Below are 12,468 nucleotides of genomic sequence, written 5' to 3'. Positions count from 1 at the left end.
CACACACAATTTCTTAAAAGTATACGTTTACATCCTGATCGCAATTCGTGCAAACGCAACGTTCATCTGTCTGCCTTTGATGCTATGAGAGGAGGAAATCAAAAATAAGCAGGTCTTTATGAATTAAGGAGCCATGGGTCATTAATTTAGATTAATGTTTTTAAAAGTCGTAAAGCAGCAAAAAACAAAAACAAAAAAAAAATGGAGATGCACCCTTTCATCAGACTGGCTAAGAAATAAAAATGTGAGCGATGATTAATTCTTTCCACGCCCCCATGCGTAAACGGCGCTTTCAGGCGAGTCCTGTTTGTTTACATGACAATTAGCACGTCAATTAATAGAGCGATTCTATGATACCAGCTGAAAGTTACCTCGCATCTTCACATAAACTCATCTCCCTCTTCTCTTCCATCCGAGCTTGCAACACAATCCCCAAAAACTGCTCTCCAAAACGGCTCCACAACAACCGGGAAGCAGCCTGCCCTTAAATGGGAGCTGTAACTCCGGCTTTACTGAATATACTGTTTATACTCCCTTCAAAAACTCCTGTTTTCTAACTCTTGCCCCCTGTGTTTTAAACCCGTGCACACAAATTATGCTTCTTGCAGGACAAGAGCGCCTCCATCTCTCTCTGGCTTGTGGCGCAGGGAGTCCCTCCTCCGGATCCTGGCGCTCCTACACCACAACACTCATGACGTATCAACATTTCACACACTATTTTCCAACAACTATTAAAACCTTTAGGACATGCATGGGACCAAACTGGCACACCACGGTCCTCGGGGGACTGGGACCCAACTGCCTGATGCCCCAAAACGCCCTCGAATTCAAGCCAGACCAACCTGTAAAGCCCTTTTCAGTTTTTTCTTTACCACCTGATTTAAAAATTGCGGGAAATTCAATTTTTATTTTGCTCTCTAAAAACTTTTTCCTCAGTTATAGAGCTCCCTTACCAAATTTTCGTACGTCCCGGGATGTTCCTGTCCCGTCCAGTCCAGCCTTTCGGGTAGCAGCTAAGATGAAAAAACAGTGTCGAGTGTGATCATCCAGTTCATAAATGTATCGAGTCATGTTTTAAATCAGTAAATGATAAATCAGAGTACAAGCAACATCACAAAGTACAGTGCAGAGAGAAGCATCTCTCTTGTACTGCTGACTGCTTACCTCCTTCTCCTCCACCTCCCTTATCAGGGTCTGAAAATAGGATAAAAATACAAAATTACACCCCGTGACAATTTCGGACATCGTATAAATTATCCTAAAACGCAAATACACCAACCTCGGCTGCTTTTTGACACGGTCCAGCTTGTAGAAATCGGGCTATTAGGAAGTACAGTTCTGGTATGGTTGGAGGGGGAGAAGAGGACGGGAGCTGCGTTAGAAGAGGGCACCGAGGAAATTGGGGGGGTATTACAACAACCATGATATATTTTACGATTTCCTTTACTCACCAGAAGTCAACTGCGCGATGTGTGTACTGTCTGAAGCCATTTTGGTGTTGTTTGCCAGGGCAGCGCCAGAGCCTGTGTGGTGGGTCTAGGTGGCTGCCCTGTAGCTGTCACTGTTTATCCACCAGGAAGAGGCTGCCTCCATTCAGCTCCGTTCTCACAAAGTCCCGGCTGCATCGAGTATTACGCCGCAAAGCGACAACTTAGTGCGGGCTGAACGTTTTACTCCACAATACACTGTCAACCGATCACCATGGGCAGACATACATGTAATTCCTCGGTCGACTACCTGTCGGGGTGAATTTTAGTAGCGCTTGAGTGCTTGTGAGGACAACTTTGTTTAGATCCCCTCCCCCTCAAAGGAAAAAGCGCAAGCCCTCTGCGGAGGATTACCACTGATGGGTTGTACGCACGCCACGGTTAGAAGGGAGGTAGAAATGGCAGCCTGCTGTAGAGGAGGACACATTGCTGCAGAATGGCTGTTACTACTCCGGAGCTAGCTGACATTTAGCACGTTTTATCAAATACAGTTTTATTCTTACGTACATTTAATTTAGCGGCGGACTGACAGAACGTCCATTTTGATGCGTTTTCAGTTTTTTTTTTAAATGTGGCTCTAAAACATGGATCCCGTGTTTGTGAGGCAATTACAGCGGTCTAAGCATTTTAGCTCTATTTGATGAAATGCTACAGCCGGCGGTGTTAATTGTGGGGGCTTTGCTTGTTATTAGTCTGCCGTTATTGTGTAACAACGTGTCTGGCTAACACACCCACTCTCTGGGAGCCGTTTGGTGGCGAAGTCGTCCATTTCTCTCCCAAATCCTGGCAGGCAGTAAAATGGGGGAAGGGTTGGAGGAGAGGGGGAATGCAGCTTAATGAATGAAACCTCAGGAGTTACAGGAATGATGGCAATGACACATTTAGCCAACTAGACCGTCATGGAAGATTATTAGGAAATGACATAACAGCACACTCACTGTGTGCTTCATGACACAGCTGTGGATGTAAAAAGGAACATGCCTAAGGTGTTAATTTCTCTCGCAAAACATATACCTCTGTTATTTGGATGGTGGGTGTATATAATAATTTGAGGATTTTTTTAAGCGGTTAACCAACTAAAAAACATAGCTCCAGTAATTTCTTGCTGACCCCAACTGTTTGTTTTTTTATATATAAGACATCAATGAAAATGCAAGTGATCACTGGAATTACTACTTCAAAGTAATTAAAACACAGAAAACAAATAGGACAAATTTAGGATAGATTCATGAACTGCGATCAGATAACTGTGATAAGTTGTTTCTTTTTGAAGCAACCCAGGGAACCTCAAACCTAAAAGTGTGTGATATTTTTACACACCGGAAATAAACATGTGTGGTTCATGGGGTCGAGGTATACTTCCATAATTTCCATAACCTTCTTGTTTGTTTTACTTTTACCATATGCATGTGTTCAGGTGCTTATATGGTGGAATCTGACTAAATACCAGATGATTCTTGTACTTTAATAACATGAATAATGTATATTATGTCAATCTATTTAATAATATTTTCATGCTGAATCTTACATGCCAAAAGCTTACATTGGAAAATGTATTTGGGATGAAAATGAAAATATTTACTGGTTTTTCCATTTTATGTTTAATTTTATATAGTACACCATTTTCCTGAGAAATGCAGACACACTTAAGAGTTCAATTAACAAATACTGGGTGCAGTATTTACTGTTCTACAAATTTAAATATAGTCAGTTTTATGTAAAGCCCAACAAGATTTAAATGATCTAAAGAATATTTTAGACATAAATCAGCATGTCTGTTTGCTCATGGGAAAGAAAGAATAAAGTATGCACATTTCCTCAAATACTGAACAGTGTTTGAGGAACAGTGTGGACAACATTGTTGTTATTATCTACATTGTTATTTGCTTTTCCTTAGCACATTCTGCTACATATCAGCAGTGCCAACTATTATTATTACAGAAACTAAACCAGACACACAGCAATTCTGCTGTGAGCATCTACAGTAGCTCCACCTGCCACTATTTCTATGTCAAAGTGCTGAGGCAGATTGGTGGGCTTACTTTTTAATATGCATAAGGCATATTGTACACTTCTGGCTTTTGCATACTGATTCTACACTGGTAGAGTTTGACATGTATCTGTGCCAAATTATTCAAATTATTCACTTCAATGCAGTTGGCTTGCCATGTCACCCCAAGTACACTTGAACAGCAAACACTTATTTTTAAAGATCAATATAAAATATAGTAAACATAGGCCTTATAATAAGAATGTGATGCTAAACTGATTATTTATTTCCATCTGTATATTCCTGTACAGCAGCCCTGGAGCATTGATGGAGTATTAACACTGTCAGATGCATCAGCAACTTTGATACTATTGATAACCACTGTGATACATATTTCACAGGATTTATGACTTGACAAAATATTCTGTCAAGGAGTAAATTCAGATTTAAGCTTGTTCATTCAATTCCATTTAACCTTTTAACCTGACCCATGTCATGCACGGTTGTTATTGTGCTGGTTGACATGGCCACAAGGAGGCAATCTCACTCTGTGCCAGTCATCTGAACATGAGGCCACACAAGTCAAAGGTTATGTGATTATAGACACATTTTCGCCTTCACAATTCCCCTGACATGCTTTTGAGCTTGTCTTACCCAACACATAGCCCACCAGGAGATACCAAAACACCGGCCTGTTGTAACTTGTAAAACAAGTTCATAGTCTTCTATTTTAAAACTCTTTGATCTTGAATATAATAAACAAAATACTTTCACACCTTTAACCAAAGTACATCCTGTAGTTTTGACTATGCTTCATATACAGTGTATCAGTGCATATACACTGTGACAACAGCTAACTGTTTTGGAGATTTGGAGCGAAACAGCAGGTTGAGTCAAGGATTCAAAGATAGCACAGGATCCCAGAGGCCGACTTCTTTATGCAGCTGCGTGCTGATACAAACTTATTTAGTTAAACTTACAGACTGCATCAGCCCTGGTTGTGTTTCCCTACTAGCTTTGATTTACTTTTTTTGCTGAATACAATGTCACCATTTATTTTATAAGCCTACATGGTTGCACAGAAATTGTAATCATCCATACTGGGCTTGTGCAGCATGGGTTTAGATACGAGTGGTATAGTGTATGGGTTAAAAGGTCACTCAATGTAGGCGAGGGATTTGCACTTAGAAGAAACAACCTGCCCAATAAATTATTCCCATCTATTACCAACCAGGCCATCCACCATATAAAGAGTTATACTGTTGACACCTTCACATGATTAAACAAGGAACTCGTCATTGGTCAATGAGTGTGACTGATGGCATGTCCCTCAATGAGGAGACTGCATGGTTTGATCAGGTCCCACTAGTCTGGCAAATGCTGACATTTCACTTCCTGACACAGCAGTTGTATTTAGTACAGCCACGTGCCCCTGGCGACCTCACATGCACACACACAAAGATATAAACACACAGACAGCCCTGGCTTTGTGCGGGTTTAAAAAACTCACTTCAAACATGAGCATGCGTGAAAAGGTCAGTTTCACACAGATAACTTGAGCTTTTCAAAACTTTAAAAACAGTAGAAGTGACGGTAGCCTATTAAAGTATTAGAGTGCCAATAACAAAAAGATGACACTGCTTTAGGAACAGAAGAGATGCATGTAATACACAATTTACATAATTCTGCACACAATTATTTTATTCACCAGCAAGTAAAGAGACACAAAAAAAAAACAGGAAGACAGACACGTGACATCAACTTTTTATTTCAAAATATTCTTCCAACAGGATGAAACTCAGAGGAGCCCAGAGGTTCCAAAGCCAATAGAGCTGTCTAGAACAGAAGCACCACTCATTATTGCTATGTCACTCTGCTGCAGGACAAGGCGTTGGGGGGGGTGGGGTAGGGACAAAGTCAAAAACAGAGACCCACAAACACACTCACTCGAGCACACACATACAAAAAGAGCTATCTGGAACATAATGGTGGGTGATTCTAAAACGTCAATTTTTAAAAAAAAGCTGCAGATGTTCTCCATGGAAACTATGGACCTAGTTTCTTGTGGCTCTGCATCCAAACTGCTGACACATATCCACAAATCTTTACCTTAATCATCGGGGGGGTATTGAAGCATCTCATTTAGTCAGAGCGCTGGATCGTAATGATCATCTCTTGTAGAGAATAAAAACTACAAATATAGGCAGAGCTGGTTTTCAGATCATTAACAGTCATGTTTACGGCCCCCGTCAGGCAAGATGAAGAACATCTGCAGCCGTTCATTTTCGCTTTCTGCTTCTGAGAGGCTTACTGTATAGCAATAGAATGGAGGGTCCCCTTTTACCTGTAGGCAAAAGGAGCTGAAAGGAGTGTGAATATATGGGACTGGCTTGCTGGTTGTCCGTCTTGACTATCACAAGTCTAAAAAAAATTCAGCATGGTACAAAAATCGTCAGTAAAAAAAGATGCGTCGCTGCCATGGAGTCCAAGGGGACAAGTCGGTGGATGTGTCAGTGTCCTTACGCCTTCTCGTCAGTCCCCTCCTCCGCTGCTTCAGTTACCTGGAGGGAGAGAAAGGCAAAAAGGTTTATCCACATATGGACATGGTAAACTATGGTCCAGTGTGGACTGGATCTAACTAGCTTTTTTTGCTTGGTTAAGTCTGCCAAGGCTCAGCAGGCACGTTCTCTGTCAGTAGGAGTAGGCCGAATTCATTCTGCATGTAACTAGTCAGCTATCTTTTTGAGACGTCAAATGAGCTATGGAAGACCACTTACTTAACTTGCTTGCAGATTGATATGTCTGTTGCTAGAAGGATGTGTACTAGGAACAACTTAAAGTCCTTGGGGTTTCACTTAACAAAAACTTCTCATAACTTACTTCTAGAAAGGAGCCACAGGTATTCAAAACAGAAGAACAAAGCAGATGCTCTGTAAGCGTAAAATATGGCAACAGATTGATGTCCTTTCTGAAGAATACTCAAAGAAATCAAATATTGGAAAATTGGGCTTTCTTGCTAAAGAAAATTGATAGCATTCTTATGCCTGTGTGATGAGTCTCTATGATGTCTCCAGCTTCATCTGTAGTGTAAATGAAAATGTAAGTGTTATCAATCTTTGGAAATCCATCAACAACATAAAAAAATCAGCTGTTTTTTTGTATGCTGAGTAATCACTATTACAGACAACATTGTGAACAGTTATTTTTGGGAAAGCAGCTTCACAGCTAGTTTTGAGGTTTTCTAAAATTTGAGAATTGGCTACTGTGTGTCTTAACATCTGATATGGATACAGGATCTCAAAACCAAATCAAACAAAAGCTATGTTTGGGATTAGACTGAACAAACTGAGACCAGCTTCAACAATTCTCAGTGGTTATTTTTCAGATGTTTAACACATACACACTTGCACACACACCTAAGTGCACTCTCTTGAATTCCACTGTCAAGAACATAACTCATCGTCATAACTGCATCTCATGAAATTGTTCAGAAAACCTACTAACTAAAAACCTGTGACTTATGACCTAGGTATCTCAAGAAGGGAATCAAATCGGATCCTGTTTGTGATCTCACTGAACATCTTCTGTCTCGTATTCTCTGCCTGCCAACTGTTAAAATCACGCGTCTATCATCGTTCACCACGTGTAAAAAGTTGTCCATGCCAATGTGACTCCAGCAAGAAAAACAACAGAAATCCCCAGTTCTTCGCTCTCTCCCGTTTTCTCTCACTGTTGCACACAGCAAAGCACACTGGGTAAATGTTGGCTCAAATAATTTACATTTGCTGTTTAAGTTATACTAATGTTAGTGTCAAACCACACTCCAAACATGGATTAGAAACACTCGACCGTACCCTTAACTCTGACTGTCTCACTCTGCCCTCTCACTGACATCAAGGAGGGAGCCATGCTTCTGAAGGAGGACACACTGACAGACGGACGAGACACATAGATCTGCGTGTGTGTGTATGTGTGTGAGTGTTTCCATATGCAAACACATGAGTGGAAAGAGATATGTATTATAATGAAATCATTGTTTGATAAATGCAATTGTGCAGTGGGTGATGGTGGAATATAGGTGTGATTAATGTGTGTTTATATTCAAACACAAGTTAAAAACACAGAATAAAAACAATTATTTTCTTTTCTTGCACTGTACATTTTCTTTGACATATTTTGGATTTTTCCCTCCTCATACCTCATTGGTCTTGGTCTCTCCGTTCTGGGCGGGACCATCGTCCTTCTTTCCTTTAGCGCCACCTTTCTTTGCCTTTGCCCCCTTTTCATCTGCTACCTTCTGCATGCAAAGAAAATTAAATGAACATACACTACAAATAAACTGAATGATGGCAAACATTATCCCAAATGAAAACAAATTTCAATCACCCAGATTTGCAACTTCTCACTGTATTAGCAGTAAATAAATTTAAAAAAGATTAAACTTAAGAATGTGGGAGCAGCAATTTATAGTTTATAATATACTATCAGTACTTTAAAAATCAAATTCTTGTGAATATCAAGATATTCTGGAGAGGAAATAATTAACCATTTACACTGTACGCAAACAGAAGCTGTAAAATATGTTTGCATGTAAGGAGTTTGTGAGTGAATGTGTGTGTGCATGTGTGTGTGTTAGTGTCCCACAGCCAGCAGCCTTGGATGTGCATATAAACCAGCAGTAAGCAGCAATTTAGTGTCTGACTGTTGCAAATGTATGAAGATATAAATAAATTATTCTAGGAGCAGTTGTTTACTTGTCTGTGTGTGTGTGCCGTTTACCTTGACGATGGCCTTCTTGGGTTTGGCCTCAGGCTTAGGTGGAGCAGGTTTCTGCTAATTACACAAAAGCCAGTTAGAACTGACCAATTCTACAGTACAGAATATCTGAAGAAAGATTAGTCCATCTTAAGCCACCCTCTCCTTTACACTTACAGAGAGAACTGCTTAAATGATGTCACTTTAGGTACACGAGCCACTAAGAAAATTCATTAGAATGAACACAGAGCACATGAAGGATTGGAATGTCTGCATTTGATCCCACTGTATTAGTGATGATTAAACACTTGTACTGTATTTCAAAAGCAACGGGATCTGACAACCTTTCCAAGCTAAGTAGTTTTGAATATATGCCTCTTCTAAAAGTGAACTGACCACAGACCTCTGTGCAATGACTATATCAGGTGGGAGTTACAACTCTGGCCAGTCAAAGGAAGCAAGTTTGCTGCACAGCTTGTTCCAAGCTGCTGAGTGTCATGTGATCTACATCTTATTAGAATTTAGAAAACACATGAAAGTCATGCAGTCTTTACGGAAGCCTATAAATAACATATCAATGTTGGTTTAATGCTGAAAAACACGTCCTTAAATATACTGGCTACAGAAAACATTTAAAGGGATATGCAGTATTAAATCAGAAAACATGCAAAACAGTTGTTATTGCATGTCAACATAGCACTTTCCTGACAAGATTCACATCAAAAGCCAGTCGTAAAGGAGCTATATGACATGTTCTCACCCTAAATAAGGAGGTACAGCCCAGAGACAGTCAACTTAACTTAGCACGAGAGCAAAAACTGGAAATTGGAAAACAGCTAGGCACAGCGACTACCTGCAGTCTACACAGGTTTTGTGGCCAACTCGCCCCCCTCCCCAAAAAATATACTATGACCTTTAGAAGTCATAGCAGGTGTGTTGTTCTTTACTGTTGCACAAAGCTGCCTCCTCCTGTTTCTAGTCTTTGTGCTAAGCTAAATGGCTTCTACCAGATGTGATATGAGAGCAATTCCCAAAATCACTAATTCAAAACTATTCACATGCAAATGACCAAACATATATGTAGACTCAGTACAGCTGGGTATAACATGCAAAGTACAAGACAAATTAAACTTACACCAGGTGTATATTACAGGGGTGCATGATTACATTAAATGACAATCTAATGATAGTTCGTAATGCTAGATGATATAATAGGACTTCCTATCAAATAATCATTAGAATTAGGTGACCAAAGTTATTTGGGATTAAATCTATAATTTCCTACTAATAGTTTTGAAAAACCAACTGTTGGTATTTTAATGTACAATTGAGAAATGAATTGTAATAGACTCGTTAACACGTGGATTATTATTGTGCAATATGCACACCTTAAATCATGCAGCCCTACAAGATAATACAAAAGTGTATAATGAAAACAGACAAAGACAACAGAGAGAAGACATGTATGGCAAGTCAGATTCAATCCCCAGGGAATGTTTTTTTGGGAATTTGTATTGATCAAATCCATAAAGTGGGTGAGGACTTTAGTCTGAGCTTTGGTAACATGTTTAGTATTGTCCCTCAAGGCTGACATGGGATGATGATGAAGCGGGGAGCGAAAGGAAAGGACAGCGACAGAGGTGAAGACAGGGAGATGAGAACAAAACTTACCGATGACAATCTCTCTGACCTTCTGGTGGGCTACCGGGGGGTGGATCAACAAGAGAGCAAGAGAGACAGTGACAGAGACACAGAAATATCAGTTGTACCTTTGCGGCCTGATCTTGAGCTGATGCTTGGTGACTGCTACAAATGTCCTAATCATTAACCTGTCATGTGGCTTTTGTCTCACTCTCTCTCTCTCTCACACACACACACACACACACACACATTGTCTCTTAGTGTAAAAACCACAGCACGCAAACACACCCACATAGAGCACAAAAACACACCCAAAATATTTACCTCTTGTTTTGTGACTTTGGAGGCCTCCTTGCCCTCAGTTCCCTCAGGAGACTGTGGTTAAAAAAACAAAACAAATAGAGACACAGGTGTTAACAAAGCAGGTGTTTGCAGGTATGCAATGACAACACAGCCCCCATCGATTAGCAAATCCTTTTATAGTAGTTAAGAATTTGTGATTCAAAACTTATGGTTTGGTTATTTTCATCAACCATCAATTCATTTAAATGCTTGTTTTACGAAACTTTGATTTGGTTCATAGGTGTTCAATTTCGCATATCTAATATAAGGAAAACGAGATATAGACACAATATAAGTATTGCAGGCATATTTTTACTTGAACAAACACCATATATTTGACACAAAAATACCACTTACTAATATTATATATGTAACTACAGATGACTACAAAGTTTTAACATTAACATTAAATAGAAATGCATCCAGTTTGATAATCAATTGTGTCGGTCTTACAGCAAAAATACCGGCAATACAAACACTCAGCTTATCCTTTGTGTAAGCTATTTTTGGTCTTTTATTATAATAAACTGAACCTCTTTGGGATTCAGAATGCTGACCAAAATATCACAGCAATTCAAATATATCCTTAGGAGCTGCAAAACCTTTCAAAAAATATTTTCTGCTATTTTATGATTACTCAAATAAGTTTAAAAATAAATATTATATTTATGTGCAGTATTTTATTACAGTTGTCCACAATACAGAGAATACAGAGTTTTCATCATTCAAAAAACAGTTTGTATTTTCTGGATTGTTTAATAAAAAAATTCCTTCCTCATACATCAATGAAGCATAAACTCCGGACTTTGAAATTGCAATTTTGTCTGATATATAATAATAATTGGCTATATTATAATGAATATTTTAATCAAAGTATCTTACAAGTCGGAATCTGAGCCCCAAAGTACAATAAGTTGTAAACTTAAATTTATTGATTTTTAAACGTTATTATAAGCAAACCGCGAGGGCTGTCAGTCTAATCATGAGCGTATTATTCATGCTGCAGGTAGGCAAGGACAGTGGACAGAGAAGTCCTCCCCCACCACCCAAAAAAAAATAAAAAAAATGTTGCTTTAGCCTGCAGGTTGCAATCGCAAAATTTGCATGTGGGCGACCTCCGCCCCTAGAGGCCCCCTATTCTCTGTCCTCAAAGGCGAATCTGCGCAGACAATGGCAGTTTTTAGATGGTAGAAAAGCCAGTTTCCATGTATGCACTGATACAATGCGCCGGAGCTCGTCGTGCACTGCTGTTTAGATAATGTCACGACCTCTTTTTTTAGCACAGTGACAATCGCTTCTGATCCCCTCGTTCTCTGTTCCTCTTTCCATCTGGATATGGGGTTTGTTCAGTCGCCTTGGCGTCTACCATTCGAGAGCCAAAATGACAGCGGAATGTGGTGATACATTTATTAGCTCTTAGATTAGCTATAAATCTGAACCGACACTTCACACATGTGCTTGTAAAGCTTTAACATCGCGCACGTCTCCAACGGGTTTTTACGCATCCATCCATCCGGCGGGTCCGTCTGACATTCTCCAGTGCGCACAGTGGACAGGGAAGTGGCAAAAACGACCACAAGAACGGCCATTGAGATAAACGCAGGGACATTTAGAGTGTTACATGATAAAATGGAGTTGATGGATTATCTCCCGTACGTGTAAAGGCGTGTTAATACACCTGAAAGCTCGGGGGCAAACAGACGCTTCCTCAAACTTTGGCATCACCTCACCTGCTTCGACGTCGCCACAAAATCGCGCTCCGCTATTCTCCTCGAATGCAAGAGCAGGAAAACTACAGTGAAGTGAGTTGGATGGCACAAACGACACTCACCTTTCTCTTCGGCATCTTACGGCTTATTCTCCACTAAGCACGGAAAAAATTAAGGTCAAACCCCAAGGTCCAAGAGAGGTGAATTTGAACTACCTCGAAATACAGGATCAATATCTAAGCACCTTCGATAATATGTTGATTATATGCACTCCCCAAAACTCTATACCTCCCACAGCCATTGGGTAGAGGGGTCAAAATCCTTTCCTGTGCTGACTCCCTATTGGCTCGTACGTTCTCTATGTAAATAAGAGGGTCACGGACATTGGCCGAGTTTTATCAGAAGCTCCTTGTGATTGGCTACGCGCTCTTTGTGCGCAGATCCCACGAGACGCCGACGGCTGAGAGGGAAAGTGGAGACAGGCCAATGAATGCCGGACCGACTCTCGGTGGATCTGGGTAATGTAGGATGAGACAGAGAATGT

General features: G+C 40.1%; 2 protein-coding genes across 6 annotated transcripts in view; both read right to left on the bottom strand.

Moving 5' to 3' along the window:
* phip (pleckstrin homology domain interacting protein) overlaps window positions 1–1,629 on the bottom strand; it is a 28,358-nt gene extending 26,729 nt beyond the window's left edge. Inside the window, exons 1-4 of the mRNA XM_067481603.1 lie at window positions 1,452–1,629; window positions 1,280–1,338; window positions 1,165–1,194; window positions 954–1,013 (exon numbers count right to left, since the gene is read on the bottom strand). Of these exons, the coding sequence (XP_067337704.1) occupies window positions 954–1,013; window positions 1,165–1,194; window positions 1,280–1,338; window positions 1,452–1,491 (189 nt within the window). The 5' untranslated portion in view covers window positions 1,492–1,629. The remainder of the gene's footprint in view (window positions 1–953; window positions 1,014–1,164; window positions 1,195–1,279; window positions 1,339–1,451) is intronic.
* A 3,600-nt stretch (window positions 1,630–5,229) lies between these two features.
* hmgn3 (high mobility group nucleosomal binding domain 3) lies at window positions 5,230–12,243 on the bottom strand. 5 transcript variants are annotated; one of them, XM_067482324.1, is made up of 7 exons: window positions 12,047–12,237; window positions 10,198–10,248; window positions 9,904–9,933; window positions 8,257–8,310; window positions 7,676–7,774; window positions 7,332–7,431; window positions 5,230–6,038 (listed from the first exon to the last, which is right to left on the bottom strand). In XM_067482324.1, the coding sequence occupies exons 1-7, from the start codon at window positions 12,059–12,061 to the stop codon at window positions 6,031–6,033; spliced, it is 357 nt and encodes a 118-aa protein (XP_067338425.1). In that variant the 5' UTR covers window positions 12,062–12,237; the 3' UTR covers window positions 5,230–6,030. The 5 variants fall into 5 exon arrangements, with proteins under 5 accessions (XP_067338425.1, XP_067338426.1, XP_067338427.1 ...); XM_067482325.1 differs by having other exon boundaries at window positions 8,257–8,307; window positions 12,047–12,232; XM_067482326.1 differs by lacking the exon at window positions 9,904–9,933 and having other exon boundaries at window positions 12,047–12,243.
* Window positions 12,244–12,468: the final 225 nt, after the last annotated feature.

This window comes from Channa argus, chromosome 17, assembly GCF_033026475.1.
Source record: "Channa argus isolate prfri chromosome 17, Channa argus male v1.0, whole genome shotgun sequence".
NCBI lineage: Eukaryota > Metazoa > Chordata > Actinopteri > Anabantiformes > Channidae > Channa > Channa argus.
The sequence above is the reverse complement of the archived record's forward strand: the minus strand, read 5'-3'. Positions and strand labels throughout refer to the sequence as shown.

Excerpts from the sequence above, each read along its gene's own strand:
- hmgn3 (XM_067482324.1), bottom strand. Across the intron at positions 7,775-8,256 it reads CCAAGAAGGCCATCGTCAAG|AAGGTAGCAGATGAAAAGGG; the intron begins GTAAACGGCACA and ends CTTTGCATGCAG. Across the intron at positions 7,432-7,675 it reads GAGAGACCAAGACCAATGAG|ATCTATGTGTCTCGTCCGTC; the intron begins GTATGAGGAGGG and ends ACACACACGCAG.